The sequence below is a fragment of the Eucyclogobius newberryi genome, unplaced genomic scaffold, assembly GCF_026437365.1.
Source record: "Eucyclogobius newberryi isolate DKJ021-1_F unplaced genomic scaffold, fEucNew1.0.hap1 SCAF_12, whole genome shotgun sequence".
Lineage (NCBI taxonomy): Eukaryota > Metazoa > Chordata > Actinopteri > Gobiiformes > Gobiidae > Eucyclogobius > Eucyclogobius newberryi.
Window position 1 is genome coordinate 6,642,000 of NW_027315746.1, and position 22,886 is coordinate 6,664,885.

The 22,886-nt window shown below is 41.4% G+C and overlaps 1 protein-coding gene across 3 annotated transcripts in view; it reads right to left on the bottom strand.

Moving 5' to 3' along the window:
- Positions 1-6,070: 6,070 nt before the first annotated feature.
- cc2d1b (coiled-coil and C2 domain containing 1B) overlaps positions 6,071-22,886 on the bottom strand; it is a 37,646-nt gene continuing 20,830 nt past the window's right edge. For 2 of the 3 annotated variants that reach the window (XM_072440677.1, XM_072440676.1), the window contains exons 16-26: positions 20,421-20,546; positions 18,685-18,743; positions 17,456-17,572; positions 15,267-15,340; positions 15,133-15,191; positions 15,003-15,054; positions 14,050-14,149; positions 13,865-13,955; positions 12,981-13,103; positions 12,770-12,809; positions 12,079-12,591 (exon numbers count right to left, since the gene is read on the bottom strand). In XM_072440677.1, the coding sequence (XP_072296778.1) occupies positions 12,804-12,809; positions 12,981-13,103; positions 13,865-13,955; positions 14,050-14,149; positions 15,003-15,054; positions 15,133-15,191; positions 15,267-15,340; positions 17,456-17,572; positions 18,685-18,743; positions 20,421-20,546 (807 nt within the window). In that variant the 3' untranslated portion in view covers positions 12,079-12,591; positions 12,770-12,803. Of the gene's footprint in view, positions 6,744-12,078; positions 12,592-12,769; positions 12,810-12,980; positions 13,104-13,864; positions 13,956-14,049; positions 14,150-15,002; positions 15,055-15,132; positions 15,192-15,266; positions 15,341-17,455; positions 17,573-18,684; positions 18,744-20,420; positions 20,547-22,886 lie in introns of those variants that run through there. The other variant, XR_011926050.1, reaches the window with a different exon arrangement.

Below are 22,886 nucleotides of genomic sequence, written 5' to 3' on the forward strand. Positions count from 1 at the left end.
ACCCGCAATACTCGATACGTGTAGCCTCCGACGGGAAACGCAACCACACGAGAGAGAGACGGTATCGCCGGGACGACGGATGGAAGCCGACGAGCGATTTACGAGACTTTACAACGTGGTTCCAATGCTTTACGGCGTCATTCGAATTCGAGCGTTTCTATTGCAGAGATATGTCCATGTAAAAAAAAAAAGATGTATAAAAAAATCTATATGAGATGTTTAAATGCACTGGATAAAAGCCATTCTTCGAGCCTGGACAGCCGTACCCAAGTCACACGGGTCCAACCAAATCTGGAAATATCTCGAAATTCCAATCCAAAAAATGGAGAACGGTTAATCAACGCTCTGATTGGTGGAATATCAGTATTTAGAGACTCAAATCCGTACATTTTGTAGTTTGTGAGGCAGTTTTGGAGAAGCAAACGGGAGCAAATGGTAGTTTTGTTAAAAAGACAGCGTTTTAAGGGTTGATTTTTGAATTTCATTGGTCATTGAACGAAAAAACAAAGTTGAAATATTATAACTACAAAGCCGTTTTATAGAAATATTTCACAGTCCTTGATCTTTTCTCAATGTTTTATGTTATAATATGAACCTTTTATTAAGCTAGCTCAAGTAATTGGGCGTTTTTAAATCATAATCTCGTATCAAATGACGATTTAAATCAATATTATATGATCAATAACTAGTCTATTGTTAGCTGGGACTGCCACGATTAATCAGAATCATCAGAATTGTTAACTGGACTATACACTCTCTAAAACGCACGAGAAAAGAGTTTTATTACAAATACAGTGTCATTTTTAAATCCAAATGTATAATACAGTTTCTTTGTAAATATTCTAAATCTAGAAGCCTCCAGTCGCCATATTTCAACCTTTTATTTGATTGAAAATGTATTTGAAAAGTCTAATTTTTGCCTCGACACACAAAAAAAAGCCTTGCACTATTTGGGGAATTGAACCAACAACCTTTGCCTCGAGGTCTTCTCTTCTGAACTCCAAACAAACTAAACTTCAGTATTATGTAAAAACGCTAAAGAAAAACACTAAAAACCCTGTAAATGTGGTGAAAGACTCGGAGTATGGGTGCCCAGGCTGGACATTTTCAGATATTTAGTGAGTTTGGAACCCCCTCGGTCTTTTGGACTCTTGCAGAATTGAATGTAAAATCGACATAATCTTCCATCGTTGTTTTTTTTCCACCGAACCAGGAACGACTCTGGATTATGTGCGACTAAACGGACCTTTTGAACAAGTGTATTTTTAATGTGTTTCTGTTTTTTTGTTGTTTTTTTGACCGTCACCAAATTTACTATTGAATTAAATGTAGAAACTTTGGTAAATTACTTGTACAGGACAGACAATCATTTAGCACGTTCTCACGCGGTTGTCGAGAGTTAAAAGTGGGCAATTAGTCCGTATTAGTTGGTTTTGTTTCAGTTTAAGGCGAGACATGACACTCAGCATTAAAATTAACTTCGTAATGTCATGTTTTCATACAAAAATTAGGCTTTTTAATGGGTTAAAATGGCCAAAATTGCACATATTTGGGACATATAATTTAGCACAATTCATAAAGCAAGTTTAAATCGCTGACATATTAGATACAAAAATAATAACAGACGAGATTTTGGACATTTTGTTTGGTATTTGAGAACTAGAATTTACAGAAAATTGTTGTTAAAAAAAATAGAAAATTTCGCCAATTTTTTATTTAACTAAAATTGAATAAATCCGGTTTAGAATGAGAAACAAATCCTTCAGTACGTTCTGTCAATCTTGTTACTCCTGTTACTTTAAGAACAGATATTATGTTTTTGTCTTTTTTTCCTTTTTATTGTTGAGAAAACAACGTTTGAAGTTTCCATGTTCCGTATAAATCTGAAATAATAACTTATGTTTCGGTGCAGATTGGACAATGTCGTCGTTTCCAGGTGAAAATTAAAGCGTTGAGAACAAACTGACCAAAAAACAAACAAAAAGTATATATTTTTACAGTTGTGTCTCGTCTTAAAGCGTTTTTATGCTCAGACAGAAGAAGAGCGCTTTAATTACATCTCAAATGCAATAGAAAATAAACGATTGTAACGAGAATTGGGCTGAAAATGTTGATATTTTTCTTTTGCCGCATCATTTTCACTTATGTTTGCAAATTTTAGAATGAAAAAACCCACAAAGAGAATGTTCAAACTCGACACACAAACACCAAACGTTGTTATTGCCCTTCATTTTGTCTCTGCTGCTTTACAAACGCTGTATTAACGTTTGAGTCTTTTATTTCAGTCAAATTCGCAAAAACAAGCCGATCGTAACGGCGCCGGTTTCGTTTTTTTTCCGTCCCGTTTCAGATTTGTGCAATACGTCAAGGTGCAATTCATTTGACTCAAAAGTAGCATTCTTTGTGTTTGTGCATGCAGCAGACATTACACGACCGAGAGTGTGGACACGGACCGTTTGTGGTTTGATTTATTTTTTTATATATAAATATAAACGATGGTGGAAACGTTTGAAAAGCCAAAAATCTGCTTCTTTGTTGATGTTTTTTCTCGTTACAAAGTGGACTTCATCAGCCTCTGTAGAATATGTACAATAAATACTTGTAGAAAATGAAAGTGGAACCACCTGTTTTTTCATTTTTGTGTCTTTGGACCAACAAAGAATAATAATTACCGTATTTCCCAGAGTATAAGTGGCACCAGCCAAAAAAAAAAGCATAATAGAGAAGAAAAAAACATATATAAATCTCACTGGAGTATAAGTATAAGTCGCATTCTTTAGGGGAAATGTATTTGATAAAATCCAAGACCAAGAACAGACATTTCATCTGTAAATGCAGTTTAAAATAATAACAGATGAGAGAACATGGTGAATAGGTGTACGTATGCTAACGCTAACACCTTCAGCTACATGACGTATGCTAACGCTAACACCTTCAGCTACATGACGCATGCTAACGCTTACACCTTCAGCTACATGACGTATGTTAACGCTAACACCTTCAGCTACATGACGTATGCTAACGCTGACACCTTCAGCTACATGACGTATGCTAGCGCTAACACCTTCAGCTACATGACGTATGCTAACGCTAACACCTTCAGCTACATGATGTATGCTAACGCTTACACCTTCAGCTACATGACGTATGCTAACGCTAACACCTTCAGCTACATGACGCATGCTAACGCTAACACCTTCAGCTACATGACGTATACTAACGCTAACACCTTCAGCTACATGACGTATGCTAACGCTAACACCTTCAGCTACATGACGTATGCTAACGCTAACACCTTCAGCTACATGAGGCACAGACAGAACTGTGGTAAGTGTCTGGTATGTTAACGTAACATATGAACAGTTATTCAGATAACTATAGCATAAAGAACATGCTAACAAGTTTAGCAAAGCATCAGTTTTACCCCAAATCACTAAATCCACTGAATTCTTCTTCCTCTGTGTCACTTCTAAACAACTCCACAAACTCCAGAGGAAGAGGAAGTGCAGATTCTTCTTCTGCGTCGCTTAGAGCCTAGAGCGCCCTCTTGTGGCTGCCATGTAAAAATCAAATCAAATCAATTTATTTTTGTAAGGCCCAAAATCACAACAACAGTTGCCTCTGAGGGCCACAGGGAGAAATGAATCAACAATGTCTGTGGTGGCGATGAAGTCAGACAATGTCTGTGGTGGCGAGGGACGATGTCCCAGGGTCCTCTGTCCTTAGACTCTCCTTCTCGGCCAGGAAAAACTACAAAAAAACCTCTTTGGGAAAAAAGCGTAGAAACCTGGAGGAGTTCCAGTGAAGGAGAGATCCGACTCTCACAGACGGACAGACGGACACGAGGAGACTGGAGCTGGACCCACTCTTCAGGCAGATGAGGGACCGACTGAGGCGAGCTGGACCCACTCTTCAGGCAGATGAGGGACCGTCGGGGGCGAGCTGGACCCACTCTTCAGGCAGATGAGGGACCGTCTGAGGCGAGCTGGACCCACTCTTCAGGCAGATGAGGGACCGACTGAGGCGAACTGGAGCCACTCTTCAGGCAGATGAGGGACCGTCGGGGGCGAGCTGGACCCACTCTTCAGGCAGATGAGGGACCGTCCACACAGGGCAGGGACCACTTCACCAGGGGAGGGGCATCTGGGTCCACAGGTCCTCAGGAGTGAGAGAAAGAAAAGAAGGCGGTGAACAATTTGCAAGTGGAATCAAAAAATAAATATTGTTTGATAGCATAAGTAGTCAGAAGAAGAAGAGGATAGTGCTCAAGCTGCCATACTTCCCCCAGCACAGTTACTCTTAGGGCAGCGTAGCTAAAGCTGTGGGTTTATGTTTCTGTTCCTAACTACTCTGACCATAGGCGATTTCGAAGAGGAACGTTTTAAGCCTGGACTTAAATGAAGAGACTGTGTCAGCATATTTAACATGGGTCGGGAGCTGATTCCATAACACAGGAGCTTGGTAGCTAAACGCTCTACCTCCTACTGTACTTTTAGAGACTCTTGGCACCACCAGAAGGCCGGCATTCTGAGAGTGAAGAGCTCTGTTTGGATGATATGGTTCTATAGCATCTTTGAGGTAGGATGGGGCCATGTCATTTATGGCTTTGTAGGTCAAGAGTAGAATTTTGAATTTGATTCTAAACTCGACGGGGAGCCAGTGAAGAGACTTCAGCACCGGCGTAATGTGCTCTCTTCTTTTTGTTCCTGTTAGTAATCTTGCTGCTGCATTTTGAACCAGTTGAAAGCTTTTTATGGAGCTTTTAGGACACGCTGCAAGCAGGGAGTTACAGTAGTCTAATCTAGTCGTTACAAATGCATGGATAAGTTTTTCGGCATCACTTTTAGGCAGGATTCTTCTGATTTTGGCGATGTTGCGCAAATGGAAATAGGCTGTTTTACAAGCTTGATTTATATGAGCTTTAAATGAGAGCTCCTGGTCAAATAAGACTCCAAGGTTTCTTACAGTAGAACTGGAGGCTACACTGACATTGTCCAGTGTGACTATCTGCTCAGATAGAGAGTCTCGTAGATGCTTAGGGCCAAGCACAATGACCTCGGTTTTTTCAGGGTTAAGAAGCAGGTAGTTTAGTGTCATCCAGGTTTTTATCTCCTTCACACAAGCACTAAGTCTGTCTACTTGATCGCTCTGATCAGGTTTCATTGATAAATACAGCTGAGTGTCATCTGCATAGCAGTGGAAGTTAGTGTCATGCTTTCTGATAATGTTGCCTAATGGTAGCATATAAAGAGTAAACAGAATTGGACCGAGTACCGAACCCTGTGGCACACCGTAAATTACTTTAGAGCTTGGTGAGGAGCTCTGGTTTACATTAACAAATTGGAACCTATCAGATAGATAGGATTTAAACCAGCTGAGGGCTGTTCCTCCAACACCTACATCACATTCTAACCTCTGCAGTAGAATGTTGTGGTCGATGGTGTCAAACGCTGCGCTGAGGTCCAACAGAACCAGGATTGAGACCAGTCCATCGTCAGCGGCTAATAACAAATCATTTGTGACTTTAACTAGTGCAGTTTCAGTGCTGTGGTGGGCTCTGAACCCTGACTGGAAAACATCAAATAAGTTATTGTCCTGCAGGTGGCGACAAAGCTGTTTTACTACAACTTTTTCAAGGATTTTAGAGACGAAGGGAAGATTTGAAATAGGTCTGTAGTTTACCAATAGGTCGGGATCTAGATTAGGCTTTTTCAGAAGAGGTTTAATGACTGCATGTTTGAAGGACTGTGGAACATAGCCACTTTGGAGTGAAGTATTTATTATATTAAGAATAGGGTCTATAATTAGGGGGAGAATGTCTTTGAGGAGTCTGCTTGGAATGGGGTCTAGGACACAAGTTGAGCTTTTAGAGGACATAATGGCTGAAGTTATCTCTGCTTGATCAACAGCTGTGAACCTTTCTAAGTTTACAGGTGGATTTATATGAGACGTTAGATTTACAGCTTGGGCTAGTTCAGGGCTAATAGCGGGGGTAATTTCATCTAATTTATCTCTGATTGTTTTTATTTTATTGTTAAAAAATAGGAGGAAATCATCAGAGCTAAGTGTAGCTGGGATTGAGGGCTCTACTGCACTGTGACAGTTTGTTAGCCTAGCTACAGTGCTGAAAAGGAATTTAGTGTTACTTTTGTTGACTTCTATTAGATTTGAATAATATCTGGTTTGGGCCTTACGCAGAGCCTGCTTATAGGACAGCAGGCAACTTTTCCATGCTTTTAGGGATTCTTCGGTGTGAGAGCGACGAAATAATCCCTCTAACTTTCTAACTCTTTGTTTATGTGAACGCAGTTCTTGGTTGTACCATGGGGAGGCGCGCTTTGGCCTAAAATAATGAATCATACCATATATAAGTCTCACCTTGGCCAAAACTATGAAAAAATACTTATAATCCGGAAAATACGGTAAGCAGGCAATAGATAATCATATATTTTATACCGATAAATACATTTAGTTCATTTGTGAACTTTACTATAACTTAAAGGTCCCATATCATGAAAAATCTACTTTTCAGAGCTTTTAACCATCTTACAGTGCTATTGGTGCCTCATATGTGCCCAAAGTGGTTTTTTGATTGATTCCTGCAGTTTTTAGCGAGAGAACAGTCTCTATCCTTCTCCTCGGATGAGCAGACGAACGGGGCCTAACCACCAGGATGAGTCAACCTGGTGACTACCGCAGCACGCTTCCCTCTTCCAGCCCCTCCTCCAGGAAGCACTCTGCACCTGTAACACGCAATAGGCCCAGCTAGTTCCTGTTGCCGTACAAGTGCCACTGCGTAACTTTAAAACACACAGACGTCTCCAGGTGAAGTATTTACACGCTGCAGAAAGGTCTGAACACGCTGCTGGGATTATCACTCTCCACTTTGTGTTCAATCATTATTGATTTATTTTAGCGAGACTCTGCTAAATGAAATGAAATGAGTGGAGCAGGAAGTGGAGCTCTACGTTTTTAAGGCAACCGGAACCAGCCGCTCTGTTTATTTAAAAGGGTTTTAATAGAACAGTTTGTTTTATAGCATCAGGATCAGGATCAGGATCAGGATCAGGGTCAGGGTCAGGATCAGGATCAGGATCAGGGTCAGGATCAGGATCAGGATCAGGGTCAGGATCAGGATCAGGATCAGGGTCAGGGCTGATGAGCTCAATCACAGTCACAGCATTAAAACATCACATTTATTCATTCATTGGTGCAGCAAAGTCATTCATTCATCACATGACATTTTATTGGCATTTCAAAATAAAACTACAACAAAAGGCTTTTGTCCTTTACAGAAGAACTCAACACATTAGAACCATTGATGTAAAGTGGAAGCGATACAGAATTATAAACAAAAATATGTAATTTGACTGAAACTGATTAAAATCATTGAAATGTATCGTCACATTTAGAGGTTTTAATTATTTTCATCATTGACTTTTTTGCACTTTCGAGGTCAAAACTGTGGCTCAGAAACACAAAATATATTAATTTGTTAAAGTCATTCAACATTTCGATACCACAGATAACTTCACCTTAATTTGCCTTAACAAAGCGAATAAATAGTTAAGCATGATTAAGGCTAAGTAACTAGTTTATTAAGCATGATTAAGGCTTAGCAACTAGTTTATTAAGCATGATTAAGGCTTCGTAACTAGCTTATTAAGCATGATTAAGGCTTAACAACTAGTTTATTATGCATAATTAAGGCTTAGTAACTAGTTTATTAAGCATGATTAAGGCTTAGTAATTAGTTTATTAAGCATGATTAAGGCTTAGTAACTAGTTTATTAAGCATGATTAAGGCTTAATAAGTAGTTTGAGGTTAAGTCTAGGAATTAGCCGTTAAAGTATTAGTCAAGTAATTACTACGCCTGAATCATAAACTATTTGTTCATTGTTAATTAAGTGTTTGTTCATGCTTTACTAAGTGTAGTTATTATAAAGTGTTACCAACATTTCTAAATGTATTTGTAATAAGTTTTGGAGAACAAGATGAGGAATTTGACGAAAAACACAAATTAAATTTCAAACAGATTGCAGCTGTAATAAAATAACAAAATAACTACCGATATTTGAAGTGAGTTTTTCCTGTAAATCAAAATTGTCGTTTCATCTGAACTCTGCTTTTTGAGGAAAAAAGTAAACATTTTGTCTCATCCGAGGGTCGTTCTCCCGGAAACTCACATTTTGTAATATTTTCCTCAGCATGTAAAAAACACAGATACATTATTAGTTTTTAAAACATAAGTTTTATTATATTACATGTGTCTGAACTGGGAGGGCATCTGGAGTAAAGAAAGTGAAGTCTACGGCATCAAGTGAACGTTAAATCTTTATTAAACACATTAGTGAATATAGATAATACAATAATTCAAATGTTTCTAAATGTAAACAAAGAATACAAATAGAACAAGTTTAAGGTTTAGCGAGCGCAAACTGAAGGAGCAGCACAAAGAAACTTACATTTGTTTCTGTAAAAAAAAAAAAGTACCATTTTATAAGTTTATTATTTTTCTGTTCGTGGCAAAACTGCAAAAGATTTTAAAAGTAGGATTTAATCTTAATCTGGTTTCATGAGTTCTCAGAAGATTTTTCCTTCGCTCTTCCAGTTTTCTGACAATTTTACGTGATTATAACAAACTTTTGATAAATTGCTCCTCTTTATATGAGAAACTTGATCAACTGAAACAAGTGAATCGATTAATCGCAACTAATCGATTGTCGACGAAACAGGAATTGCATCAAAATGATCACTTTAGGTTCAAATGAAACAAAATCTCATTCCTCGTCCTGCGATTTAAACAAATCCATTAATCAAAGCAATAATCAGCGTTTCAACCAAAACTTTTGGCGATTCAGTGGATTTTAGTGACTGGGACGTGCTTTTCATCCAGAGCGATTCAATACGTATAATTTGACAAATTAATGAGCCAAATATCAACATTTTAATTAGTAATAGACCATTTCCAACTATCCCCTTTGTTCAGATTTATCGAGAGTGTAAAGTCTCAGTAATGAAGACAATTTGTTTCATCACATTTCGAACTTTAAAGACAAATTATTTGTTTTAATTTATTTTAACCTGAAAAAACATGTTATAATTATTGTCATTCTAGATTTCAGCCGCAGAGTTTTGCAGTTTGCAGTCAATTTTCAGTTTGAAATTCTCAAAAGGAAAAAATAAATAATAATAATCAGTTTAAATAATCAAAGCAAACATTTTCAAACCGTGAAATTTAGCAGCGAAACATTTGCAGCAAATGATCGAGATTCAATGAATATCTTCTTTTTTACGGTGAATTTTGATTTGTCGACACTTATTTATTCCATTAAAACCCTTTTTTAATTCTTTTTTAAACATACTGCAAAATTCAGCGGCTGAAATTCAAAATAGAAAACAATTCAAATGGTCAAATTGAATTAAAAACATGATGAAACAAATTCTCTTTCATAGTGTGCACTGTAAAACCCAAAAGATGCTTTGTCATGTGATCAGTCATAAAAAGGCACGAACAATCCTCCTTCAGAACCTGATTCAAACACGTTTCAGTCGCTTCAGTCGTTTCAGTCGCTTCAGTCGTTTGAACAAACACAAACATTGACTTGTTTTTATTGAACGTTCAGATGCAGCAGCTCGAGGCGTTTCAGCAACAGTGATTGACTTTGGTTTAGTGCATAGTTTATGTCACAAACACTTCAGAGTATTATTACTATTATAGAGGAACGTTGCAGCAGGAAAACTCGACACAAAACTCTTCCAGTGGAACAGCGAGTCGGGAGGATTGGGACGTGGAGGCGCATTAAAAGACACATATGCATCATCCGGATGATTGTTTGAGGCTTTTAAACTTGCTCTGAGTCACTTTGTTTGAGAACTTAAAATGTAGAATATGTATTGAAAACAGAGCTTTACTTAGATCTCAGTCGGGCGTTTCCTTGGCGTTAGCGCTCCATCTAGTGGCAGCAGAGGGAATTACAACGAGGACATAAACAAAAGCTAGCTTGTAGAGTTGTAATGAAAACGCTTTGAGATAGAAATGCTCAGAACTGATGATTATTTTAGTGCTCGACTGTCAAACGAGTATTTATATTGTGCAGTGAGACTTTTTAAACACATTTTCAACCAAATAATGTTGAAACTGACTGAAAGCTAGAATATGTACGTGTAATATTGGTGAAAATCTAAAGTTTTTTATTCTTTTTTGACATTTTGAGTAAGTTAATTCCACTGCCTTTGTTATAGAATCTCGTAAGAAGCTTCAGAGTGAGAAAAGTAAAGCTGAGGATTGTGAAAATATGACTACAATTATCTTTAGTGGATTCACTGTTGCAGCTCAAAACGAGTCTGGTGACGATTTACAGACTTACAAATGGCACAGGAAATCTCCAGATTTCTGCCTCTGACGTCACAAAACTGGGACATTTGAAACAGAGTGTTTTTCTGAGGCTCAGAAACGGAGCAGAGAAGAGGAGCTCGTAACACGATTCATCGAACACGTGTGAATGAAGCTTAACACGAGAAGTGTTTTTGATGACGGGACAATGTTAGAACAGTGTTGGAACAGTGTTGGAACAGTGTTTGAACAGTGTTTGAACAGTGTTTGAACAGTGTTGGAACAGTGTTGGAACAGTGTTGGAACAGTGTTTGAACAGTGTTTGAACAGTGTTGGAACAGTGTTGGAACAGTGTTTGAACAGTGTTGGAACAGTGTTGGAACAGTGTTTGAACAGTGTTTGAACAGTGTTTGAACAGTGTTGGAACAGTGTTGGAACAGTGTTGGAACAGTGTTTGAACAGTGTTTGAACAGTGTTGGAACAGTGTTGGAACAGTGTTGGAACAGTGTTTGAACAGTGTTTGAACAATGTTGAACAGTGTTGGAACAATGTTGGAACAATGTTGGAACAGTGTTGGAACAGTGTTGGAACAGTGTTGGAACAGTGTTGGAACAGTGTTTGAACAGTGTTGGAACAGTGTTGGAACAGTGTTGGAACAATGTTTGAACAGTGTTGGAACAATGTTGGAACAGTGTTGGAACAGTGTTTGAACAGTGTTGGAACAGTGTTTGAACAGTGTTTGAACAGTGTTGGAACAGTGTTGGAACAGTGTTGGAACAATGTTGGAACAGTGTTGGAACAGTTTTGGAACAGTGTTGGAACAGTGTTGGAACAGTGTTGGAACAGTATTTGAACAGTGTTTGAACAGTGTTGGAACAGTGTTTGAACAATGTTGGAACAGTGTTGGAACAGTGTTGGAACAGTGTTTGAACAGTGTTGGAACAGTGTTGGAACAGTGTTGGAACAGTGTTGGAACAATGTTGGAACAGTGTTGGAACAGTGTTGGAACAATGTTGGAACAGTGTTGGAACAGTGTTGGAACAGTGTTGGAACAGTATTTGAACAGTGTTGGAACAGTGTTGGAACAGTGTTGGAACAGTATTTGAACAGTGTTTGAACAGTGTTGGAACAGTGTTGGAACAATGTTTGAACAGTGTTGGAACAGTGTTTGAACAGTGTTGGAACAGTGTTGGAACAGTGTTGGAACAGTGTTTGAACAGTGTTGGAACAGTGTTGGAACAGTGTTGGAACAGTGTTGGAACAATGTTGGAACAGTGTTGGAACAGTGTTGGAACAGTGTTTGAACAATGTTGGAACAGTGTTGGAACAGTGTTGGAACAGTGTTGGAACAGTGTTGGAACAGTGTTGGAACAGTGTTTGAACAGTGTTTGAACAGTGTTGGAACAGTGTTGGAACAGTGTTTGAACAGTGTTGGAACAGTGTTGGAACAGTGTTGGAACAGTGTTGGAACAGTGTTGGAACAGTGTTGGAACAATGTTGGAACAGTGTTGGAACAGTGTTGGAACAGTGTTTGAACAATGTTGGAACAGTGTTGGAACAATGTTGGAACAGTGTTGGAACAGTGTTGGAACAGTGTTGGAACAGTGTTGGAACAGTGTTGGAACAGTGTTTGAACAGTGTTTGAACAGTGTTGGAACAGTGTTTGAACAGTGTTGGAACAGTGTTTGAACAGTGTTGGAACAGTGTTGGAACAGTGTTGGAACAGTGTTGGAACAGTGTTGGAACAGTGTTTGAACAGTGTTTGAACAGTGTTGGAACAGTGTTGGAACAGTGTTGGAACAGTGTTGGAACAGTGTTGGAACAGTGTTAGAACAGGGTTAGAACAGGGTTAATGATTTAATTTGGTCTAATATGTGTCCTTTAATATTCATTTTACCCTTTCCTCCATTTCACTGACTTTTCACCTGCAAACGAGACGTGATCCAGCTGGACTGGGACTTTTTGTGTCAATTGTAGACCCGGAAAGTACAGTCCAGTCACGGTCCAGTCCCAGTCCCGGTCCAGGTCCAGTCCCAGTCCCGGTCCAGGTTCAGTCTCGGTCCAGTCCCGGTCCAGGTTCAGTCCCAGTTCAGTCCCGGTCCAGGTTCAGTCCCGGTCCAGGTTCAGTCCCGGTCCAGGTTCAGTCTTCCGTCTATAGAGTTTGTGTCTCGCGATGTGCAAAAGTCTACAAAGGAGCCACACCTGAGAACAGTGAGGTCCTCTTCCTCTGAGGGTTTGATTGCATCAGTTCAATCTGGAAAATAAAAACAAGGACATTAAAAAAAGCAAGTCCAATATTTCCAACGCTACAACCACCCAAAGTTACTTCAAGTGGAAGAAGAAGACGATGTTCACATACAGTTTGCACCACAGGAAGTTCATAAAAATACTACTGTTACTACATTTGCTGCGACGGTGAAGTTTAACGTTACCTTTTCACTTGGACTGGTTTTCAGCAGGTTTAAACTAGACCTGAAAGAGAAGATCGCCCACGTTAAAGCTCTGTATTGTTTCATACAACGTGCAGATGACAGTGTAATATCAAACATCATGGAAACAACGTGGAATCTTCTACATCACATGAGCTTTCAGCCTCCATTTCAGGTCGATCCGTCTTTTACTCACAGAGTGTCGAGCGTTTACCTTGTTCTGGTCGAGGACGAGCCACTTCAGGGAGCTGGTCTGCAGCTCCTGACCGCTCAGAGGCTCCCGCAGTCGCACCTTCACCTCCACTCGACCCCCGGTGTGTTTACGGCCGTCCATCACCTCAAAAAACACAAGCCACATTGTACTTTACGCTTTTATACATACGAGTACCATATTTTCCGGACTATAAGTCGCACTAGCCAAAAAATGCATAATAAAGAAGAAAAAAACACATATAAGTCTCACTGGAGTATAAGTATAAGTCGCATTTCCTCTGTAAATGCAGTTTAAAATAATAACAGATGAGAGAACATGGTGAATAGGTGTTCGTATGCTAACGCTAACACCTTCAGCTACATGACGTATGCTAACGCTAACACCTTCAGCTACATGACGTATGCTAACGCTAACACCTTCAGCTACATGAGGCAGACAGAACTGTGGTAAGTGTCTGGTATGTTAACGTAACATATGAACAGTTATTCAGATAACTATAGCATAAAGAACATGCTAACAAGTTTACCAAAGCATCAGTTTTACCCCAAATCACTAAATCCATTGAATTCTTCTTCCTCTGTGTCACTTCTAAACAACTCCACAAACTCCAGAGGAAGTGCAGATTCTTCTTCTGCGTCGCTTAGAGCCTAGAGCGCCCTCTTGTGGTTGTCATGTGAAAATAACTAATAATATCACATATAAGTCGCACCCCGGCCAAAACGATGAAAAAAGGTGCAACTTATAGTTCAGAAAATACGGTAGTAGCATTTGGACAATCTGCTATTGCTACAGCTACATTAAACAACAGAACTTAAGATAAGACTTAAACTTATGGCGTTATGGCTGAAAACACAGAGTTAATTCATGATTGTTCGGATCTTCACCTCCACGATCTCCCTGATCTCGCTCTGACTCTCCAAACCCTCGAGCTTCACCACGGCCGTCCCGATCGGTTTGTCGCTGCGCAGGAACCCGCTGGAAAACAGATGGTTCCGGAAAACCGCGGTTAGCGACAAACGTTAGCACGAGAGGCGACGTCGCGAGCGCCCCCTGCTGTCCGGACGCTCACCCTTTGTGGAACAGCTCCAGCTTCAGCCCTTTGGACGTCACCAGGCGCCGGAATCCTCTGTGGTTCCGGTTTATCGTCAGCGTGAAGCTCTGGTCGTACTCTGAGGAGAGGAAACGAGTAGGATTTACTGTATGGACTTTATACCTGTTGTACATATAAGTTATAGTTTTACACCAATCGAGCAGGTATTGGTGGAGAAAACGCTGAAATATGTGTAGAAATGACAGAAAGTGACATCACACTAAGGACATTCATTCCAGTCAAAGTTTATGCAGAATTTACACAAAGAAACAACTTTTTTGACTCTTTAAACATTAATTCAACAAAATAAAGTCGCTTTCGTATATTTGTATTTGTTAAATTTAAAACAATTGTGATATTAGATTTGTTGGGTAATGTCCTAGTGTGATGTCATCAATTGCAAACAGGAAGTGAAATGATAATCTACAAAATGTGCTATTCTGTGAGAACATCTTTATCATTTTTTGCCAAATTCAAAATATATTTCTCTTAACTGCATTTTAGTTTAATGACTCGTCCGACCTGTAGGGGGCACTTTAATCATTTCAGGCTTTTTACAAGTCAGTTTCTAAGGTTTAAATGTATTTTTTTCCCCTCACAGTAACTTAAAAATCACTCCTTTTTAATATAGTTTTGCTTTCTGTTGAGACAAACAATAACATAAAAAAATTACACACATAAAATAAATAAAATCACTTGTTAAAAAAACACATTTGTTCACTTTGGCCTTTGACACAGTTTTTCTTGTTGGCATTTTAATCAGACTGCTTTTGTGTGTGTTATTTGTTCATGTTACTCTTGCAGCACTTTGAGGGTTTAAATTGTGTTATAAATAAAGTTGCAGTTGCTATAGTAATTAGATGACCTTTAGACGACACAGTCACTGGTCAGTTACAGTCCAGAGTTTCATCCAAATGAAAGGCACTTCTCACCTGGACAGTTTGTGTTCTTCACCACAGACGTTTTGTGCTTCTGCGGCTGCTCCTGGAACACGTCAAAGTCCACATCAAAATGTAAGAACGGAGAGAATAAAAAAGACCAAATATGTCCAGACTCTCTTACCGTGCTGGGGTAGGGGAAGTCAAACTTTACAAAGGCGTCCAGGTCGTTGGCCTGGATCCCTGTCAACACAACACTTTAGTCACATTCATCAAGAATCACATTTAAAGTTTATAATGTGGAGGAGTTCTTCTCACCACTGGGAGCGGGAAGATTCATCCCTCTGACTATAACGACCACCATCTCTGTGCTGATCAGCTCTGGGAATATACTGAGGGAAAAGATGCAATGAATTCACTGTGGATGAGGAAATTACCGTATTTTCCGGACTATAAGTTGCACCTTTTTTCATAGTTTTGGCCGGGGTGCGACTTATACTTATATTTATACTTATATACTTAGACTTATACTCAGGAGCGACTTATATGTGATATTATTTGTTATTTTCACACTTACACACGCATTTCATACTCCAGTGCGACTTGTATATGTTTTTTCTTCTCTATTATGCATTGTTGTCCGGAAAATATGGTAACAATGTGAGTGATTCAAGCGTTTCGTTTACCCGGCGGTGTGAGTTTAAGCGTGTTTACCCGGCGGTGTGAGTTTAAGCGTGTTTACCCGGCGGTGTGAGTTTAAGCGTGTTTACCCGGCGGTGTGAGTTTAAGCGTGTTTACCCGGCGGTGTGAGTTTAAGCGTGTTTACCCGGCGGTGTGAGTTTAAGCGTGTTTACCCGGCAGTGTGAGTTTAAGCGTGTTGTTTAAGCGTGTTTACCTGGCGGTGTGAGTTTGAGCATGTTTACCCGGCGGTGTGAGTTTAAGCGTGTTGTTTAAGCGTGTTTACCAGGCGGTGTGAGTTTAAGCATGTTTACCCGACGGTGTGAGTTTAAGCGTGTTTACCCGGCGGTGTGAGTTTAAGCGTGTTTACCCGGCGGTGTGAGTTTAAGCGTGTTGTTTAAGCGTGTTTACCCGGCGGTGTGAGTTTAAGCGTGTTTACCCGGCGGTGTGAGTTTAAGCATGTTTACCCGACGGTGTGAGTTTAAGCGTGTTTACCCGGCGGTGTGAGTTTAAGCGTGTTTACCCGGCGGTGTGAGTTTAAGCGTGTTGTTTAAGCGTGTTTACCCGTCGGTGTGAGTTTAAGCGTGTTGTTTAAGCGTGTTTACCCGGCGGTGTGAGTTTAAGCGTGTTGTTTAAGCGTGTTTACCCGGCGGTGTGAGTTTAAGCATGTTTACCCGATGGTGTGAGTTTAAGCGTGTTTACCCGGCGGTGTGAGTTTAAGTGTGTTGTTTAAGCGTGTTTACCCGGCGGTGTTAGTTTAAGCGTGTTTATCCAGCAGTGTGAGTTTATGCGTGTTTACCCGGCGGTGTGAGTTTAAGTGTGTTGTTTAAGCGTGTTTACCCGGCGGTGTGAGTTTAAGCGTGTTTACCCGGCGGTGTGAGTTTAAGTGTGTTGTTTAAGCGTGTTTACCCGGCGGTGTGAGTTTAAGCGTGTTTATCCAGCAGTGTGAGTTTAAGCGTGTTGTTTAAGCGTGTTTACCCGGCGGTGTGAGTTTAAGCGTGTTTACCCGGCGGTGTGAGTTTAAGCATGTTTACCCGGCGGTGTGAGTTTAAGCGTGTTTACCCGGCGGCGTGAGTTTAAGCGTGTTTACCCGGCGGTGTGAGTTTAAGCGTGTTTACCCGGCGGCGTGAGTTTAAGCATGTTTACCCGGCGGTGTGAGTTTAAGCGTGTTTACCCGGCGGCGTGAGTTTAAGCATGTTTACCCTGCGGTGTGAGTTTAAGCGTGTTTACCCGGCGGTGTGAGTTTAAGCATGTTTACCCGGCGGTGTGAGTTTAAGCGTGTTTACCCGGCGGTGTGAGTTTAAGCATGTTTACCCGGCGGTGTGAGTTTAAGCGTGTTTACCCGGCGGTGTGAGTTTAAGCATGTTTACCCGGCGGTGTGAGTTTAAGCGTGTTTATCCGGCGGTGTGAGTTTAAGCGTGTTGTTTAAGCGTGTTTACCCGGCGGTGTGAGTTTAAGTGTGTTTACCCGGCGGCGTGAGTTTAAGCATGTTTACCCGGCGGTGTGAGTTTAAGCGTGTTTACCCGGCGGCGTGAGTTTAAGCATGTTTACCCTGCGGTGTGAGTTTAAGCGTGTTTACCCGGCGGTGTGAGTTTAAGCATGTTTACCCGGCGGTGTGAGTTTAAGCGTGTTTACCCGGCGGTGTGAGTTTAAGCATGTTTACCCGGCGGTGTGAGTTTAAGCGTGTTTACCCGGCGGTGTGAGTTTAAGCATGTTTACCCGGCGGTGTGAGTTTAAGCGTGTTTATCCGGCGGTGTGAGTTTAAGTGTGTTGTTTAAGCGTGTTTACCCGGCGGTGTGAGTTTAAGTGTGTTGTTTAAGCGTGTTTACCCGGCGGTGTGGAAGGCTCGCTCCTCAAAGTGGTGCTTTGGAGGCGCTGACCCTCGACTCTGACTCAGCTTCAGCAGCTCCAGGCTCTTTTTACACTCATCAGCCATTTTCTCAAACCTGCAACGCAAACAACAATCACAGCGTTTCAATCTGTGCTCGTGTTTTAACTGAGACCGCACTACAGGCGCTATCTATAAACCAATATCTATCACTAAGCCAATATCTATAACTAAACTTTAATCATTCACAGTTCTACGACCCGAGTCACACTAAAACATCTGACCGTTATTGGATTTCTGGCGTTATCTGATTGTTGAAATGTCACGTAAACCATCTTTGCATACTGTACTTTAGGTGTCTGTCTGTCTGTCTATCTATCTATATATATCTATAGATATATATATATATATATATATATATATATATATATATATATATATATATATATATCTATATATATCTATATATATCTATAGATATATATATATATATATATATATATATATATATATATATCTATATCTATATCTATATATATATATATATATATATCTATATCTATATCTATATCTATATATATATATATATATATATATATATATATATATATATATATATATATATATATATATATATATATATATATATATATATATATATATATATATATATATATATCACATTCTGACTTAATTTGAAAATGGAGCAAAATGAAAGATTTTGGACCAAATTTGACTTTAAAGTTGGCCAATTTTCCTATTTTGATTACTTTTATTTTTTTTATTTCTTACACTCCGCTTTGTTCTGCTGCATTTTTCTTGTCGCATGTTTAACACTAAAAACTGAAAAAATGTACTTAACATTTTTTCGCTTTTATTTATACAGTTACAGCTGATGTAAATAATCAAATTTATTTTCGTTCGTTCCTCGAGAAAACAAGGGGAATTTGTAAAAAAAAAGAAAAAAGGGGGAAAAAAGGGCAAACTAATGTGGCAAGGACAAAAATGAACGTAAAGAGTCACTGTACTTTGTCTTCCAAATGCAACAGTTGCTCTAAAAATCCAGATTAACTGCTGACATCAGATTTACTTTGTGCAAATAAACACGCATAAATATCCAACTCTTGGCTTATCTGATGACTCTAGCTGGCCGTGTGCACTGAACGTGTCCAGTTACATCCCCGGAATCTGAAAACCTATACCGAACCCAGAGCGAAAGGCAGAACTCACTTGGTCGTTTCCTTCACGTCGCCGAGGTGAGTGAACTGCTTGATGTGAGTCACGCATTTCTAGAAAGAGAAACAAGACGCAAAAATGTCAAACGGACAAATAATATTTCCCACTCGATTCACAAAAGACGCAGAGTTAAAGCGCCCCCTACAGGTCGGACGACTCGTTGAACTAAAACGCAGTTACGATAAATATATTTTGAATTTGGCAAAAAATTATAGAAACGTTATCACGGAATAGCAAATTTTTGGGTTTATAATTTCACTTCCTGTTTGTAATTGATGACATCACACCCAGAAAACACTTATTAATGTAAAAAAATAATAATTTGACAAATTAAAATATATGAGAGCGACTTGATTTTGTTGAATTAATGTTTAGAGTCAAAAAAGTTGTTTATTTTGTGTAAATTCTGCACAAACCTTTGACTGGAATGAGTGTCCCTGGTGGTCTTACCCCACGGGGCCCGGCCGGGCACAGTCCGAAAGAGCGACCTGGGGCCGCCCTCCCGTGGGCCCACCACCCACAGGAGGATCCATAAGGGGCCGGTACAGAGAGATCTGGGCGGCAGTCGACGGCAGGGGCCTCGGCGACCAGATCTCCAGACACAGAGACTAACTCTGGGGACATGGAATGTCACCTCGCTGGGGGGGAAAGAGCCTGAGCTTGTGCGGGAGGTTGAGCGATACCGACTAGATATAGTCGGCCTCACCTCCACGCACAGTTTGGGCTCTGGAACCCATCTCCTCGAGAGGGGCTGGACGCTCCACTTCTCTGGTGTTGCCCGCGGGGAGAGGCGGCGGGCTGGTTTGGGCGGGGCTGGTGTGGGCTTGCTTATAGCCCCTCAGCTCAGCCGCCACGTGTTGGAGTTCACCCCAGTGAACGAGAGGGTCGCATCCCTCCGCCTTCGGGTGGGGGATAGGTCTCTCACTGTTGTGGCGGCCTACGGGCCGAACAGCAGTGCAGAGTACCCGGCCTTCTTGGAGTCCTTGGGAGGAGTACTGGACAGTGCACCGACCGGGGACTCCGTTGTTCTCCTGGGGGACTTCAACGCCCACGTGGGCAATGACAGTGACACCTGGAGAGGGGTGATCGGGAAGAACGGCTTCCCCGATCTGAACCCGAGCGGTGTTCAGTTATTGGACTTCTGTGCTAGCCAAGGATTGTCCATAACAAACACCATGTTCAAGCACAAGGGTGTCCATCAGTGCACGTGGCACCAGGACACCCTAGGCCGGAGGTCGATGATCGACTTTGTTGTCGTGTCATCAGACCTCCGGCCGCGTGTCTTGGACACTCGGGTGAAGAGAGGGGCAGAGTTGTCAACCGATCACCACCTGGTGGTGAGTTGGATCCGCTGGCGGAGGAGGAAGCCGGACAGACTTGGCAGACCCAAGCGCATTGTGAGGGAAAGTCTAGTGGAGCCCTCTGTCAGTAGGGTATTCAACTCGCACCTCCGGGAGAGCTTCTCCCATGTCCCGGGGGAGGCTGGGGACATTGAATCCGAGTGGACCATGTTCTCCGCCTCCATTGTTGATGCGGCGGCAACCCCTGGATGGATGGAGTGTCCCTGGTGTGATGTCACTTCCTGTCATTTTTCAGATTTGTCAACGTTTTCTCCACAAATACCTGCTCGATTGGTGTAAAACTGTCATTTATATGTGCAACAGGTTTAAATACACCAAAGAGTGAAAATTTGAAAATCGTAAAAAAATTTAAAATAAAGGGGTGCCGACCTCGTACTGCTCCGTCAGGATCTTGGCGAGCTGAGCGTAAACTTGCTCCGACTTCTCCGAGAGCTGAACGTCGCTGTGGTGAACGATGATGAAGTCGTCCTCTTCGTCGCCGGGGGGAGACGGGATCTGCGGCGCGAGAGAAGGTCATTAACACCATTGCAGTTATTTACCACATCCACTTGTTTTGAGGTTTAAAAGTAGAGTTTTAGAACGGTTTGTTTCTTTAAAGGACAAATGTTGAGTTAGAGCTCCATCAACAGGCAGAAGAGGGAATTTCAAAGGGGAGATATAAGATAAGCCTTTATTTGTACCAACATGGGGAAATTCCAGTACAGAAGTAAACAAAAAAGAACAGATAACTTATAGAAAACTTTAAAAACTCTTATAAAAAAAACCTCTTATATTCTTAATAAAAAGTGTTTTAAAAAAAATAGTAACAATAGTAACTCATATTTACAGAAGTTATATGGACGGAGAATATTGCACCAATATGATTGAGGGTATGTCAGAGTATTGCACATGGGTATGTCAGTATTGCACATGGGTATGACAGTATTGCACATGGGTATGACAGTATTGCACATGGGTATGACAGTATTGCACATGGGTATGACAGTACTGCACATGGGTATGACAGTATTGCACATGGGTATGACAGTGTTTGTTTTAGAGTCTGACAGCAGCAGAAGGAAAGACCTGTGAAACGTCTCCTTCACACAGGAAGGAGCTGCTCTCCAGAGTGGACAGTGTGTCCTGCGGGGGACAGAGTGTCCTGCAGGGGACAGTGTCCTGCAGGGGGCGACACTCATGGTCCAGCAGAGATGTGAGTTTAGCCAGGACCCTTCTGTCCCCCACCTCCTGCACCGAGTCCAGAGCACAGCCCAGGACGGAGCTTTGTCCAGCTTCTTCCTCTCCCTCTCTGTGATGCTGCTGCTCCAGCAGGCCACACCTACAGGAGCTGATGCCACCACAGAGTCAGATAAGCTCTTCAGGAGTGGCCCTGTCAGGAGTGGCCCTGTCAGGAGTGGCTCTGTCAGGAGTGGCCCTGTCAGGAGTGGCCCTGTCAGGAGTGGCCCTGTCAGGAGTGGCCCTGTCAGGAGTGGCCCTGTCACTCCAAAAGACCTGAGTCTCCTCAGGAGGTAGAGCCGACTCTGGCTCTTCCTGTACAGTCTGTGTTATGAGTCCAGTCCAGTTTGTGGTTCAGATGAACACCAGGTCCTTGTATGAGTCCACTCTCTCAATGTCCCGTCCCTGGATGTTCACTGGTGAGGGGGGCGTGGCCTCTGTGGAAGTCCACCACCATCTCCTTGGTCTTCCCCGCGTTGATGAGGAGGTGGTTCTGCTGACATGCTAATGTACGCACACAGTTGTAATGAATCTGCGTCTGGTGATTTAAGGACTTAAGCTTGTATTTATACTTACAATGTCCAAAAATTTGGAAATTTGGAAGCGCATTTCCTGAGGCTCAGAAGGGGAGGACCTCGTAAACAGCATTAATGGAACAAGCGTGAATGAAGCCAAACACAAATGTAAGTGTGTTTATAATGAGGGGACGATGCTAGAAGTGTAGAAATGTCAATTTAGCATGATATGTCCTTTAAAGCTGCCCTGTGTAACTTATCTGGAGGGTGATCTGCCACTTTACTTTTATTTAATCATAGCTGCTTTGAAAATAGTGTGTCTATGTTGTAGATGTGCACTTCCTGCTTGTTTTCTTCTTTTTTTATTAAAGAAAAACACAAAACAGTAAAACAAAAGAGAAAAGAGAAAAAAAAACAGTAAAAGTTATTCATATAATAAAATTATATTTTTTTCCCTCCCGCTTCTTAATGGACGTCCCTCCCGCTTCTTAATGGACGTCCCTCCCGCTTCTTAATGGACGTCCCTCCCGCTTCTCAATTCATAATGGTCGTCCCTCCCGCTTCTCAATTCATAATGGTCGTCCCTCCTGCTTCTTAATGGACGTCCCTCCTGCTTCTTAATGGTCGTCCCTCCTGCTTCTTAATGGTCGTCCCTCCTGCTTCTTAATGGACGTCCCTCCTGCTTCTTAATGGACGTCCCTCCTGCTTCTTAATGGTCGTCCCTCCTGCTTCTTAATGGACGTCCCTCCTGCTTCATAATGGACGTCCCTCCTGCTTCATAATGGTCGTCCCTCCTGCTTCATAATGGACGTCCCTCTTGCTTCATAATGGACGTCCCGTCCCTCCTGCTTCATAATGGACGTCCCTCCTGCTTCATAATGGACGTCCCGTCCCTCCTGCTTCTTAATGGTCGTCCCTCTCTTAATGGTCGTCTCTCCTGCTTCTTAGTGGACGTCCCTCCTGCTTCTTAATGTACGTCCCTCCTGCTTCTTAATGGACGTCCCTCCTGCTTCTTAATGGACGTCCCTCCTGCTTCTTAATGGACGTCCCTCCTGCTTCTTAATGGTCGTCCCTCTCTTAATGGTCGTCTCTCCTGCTTCTTAGT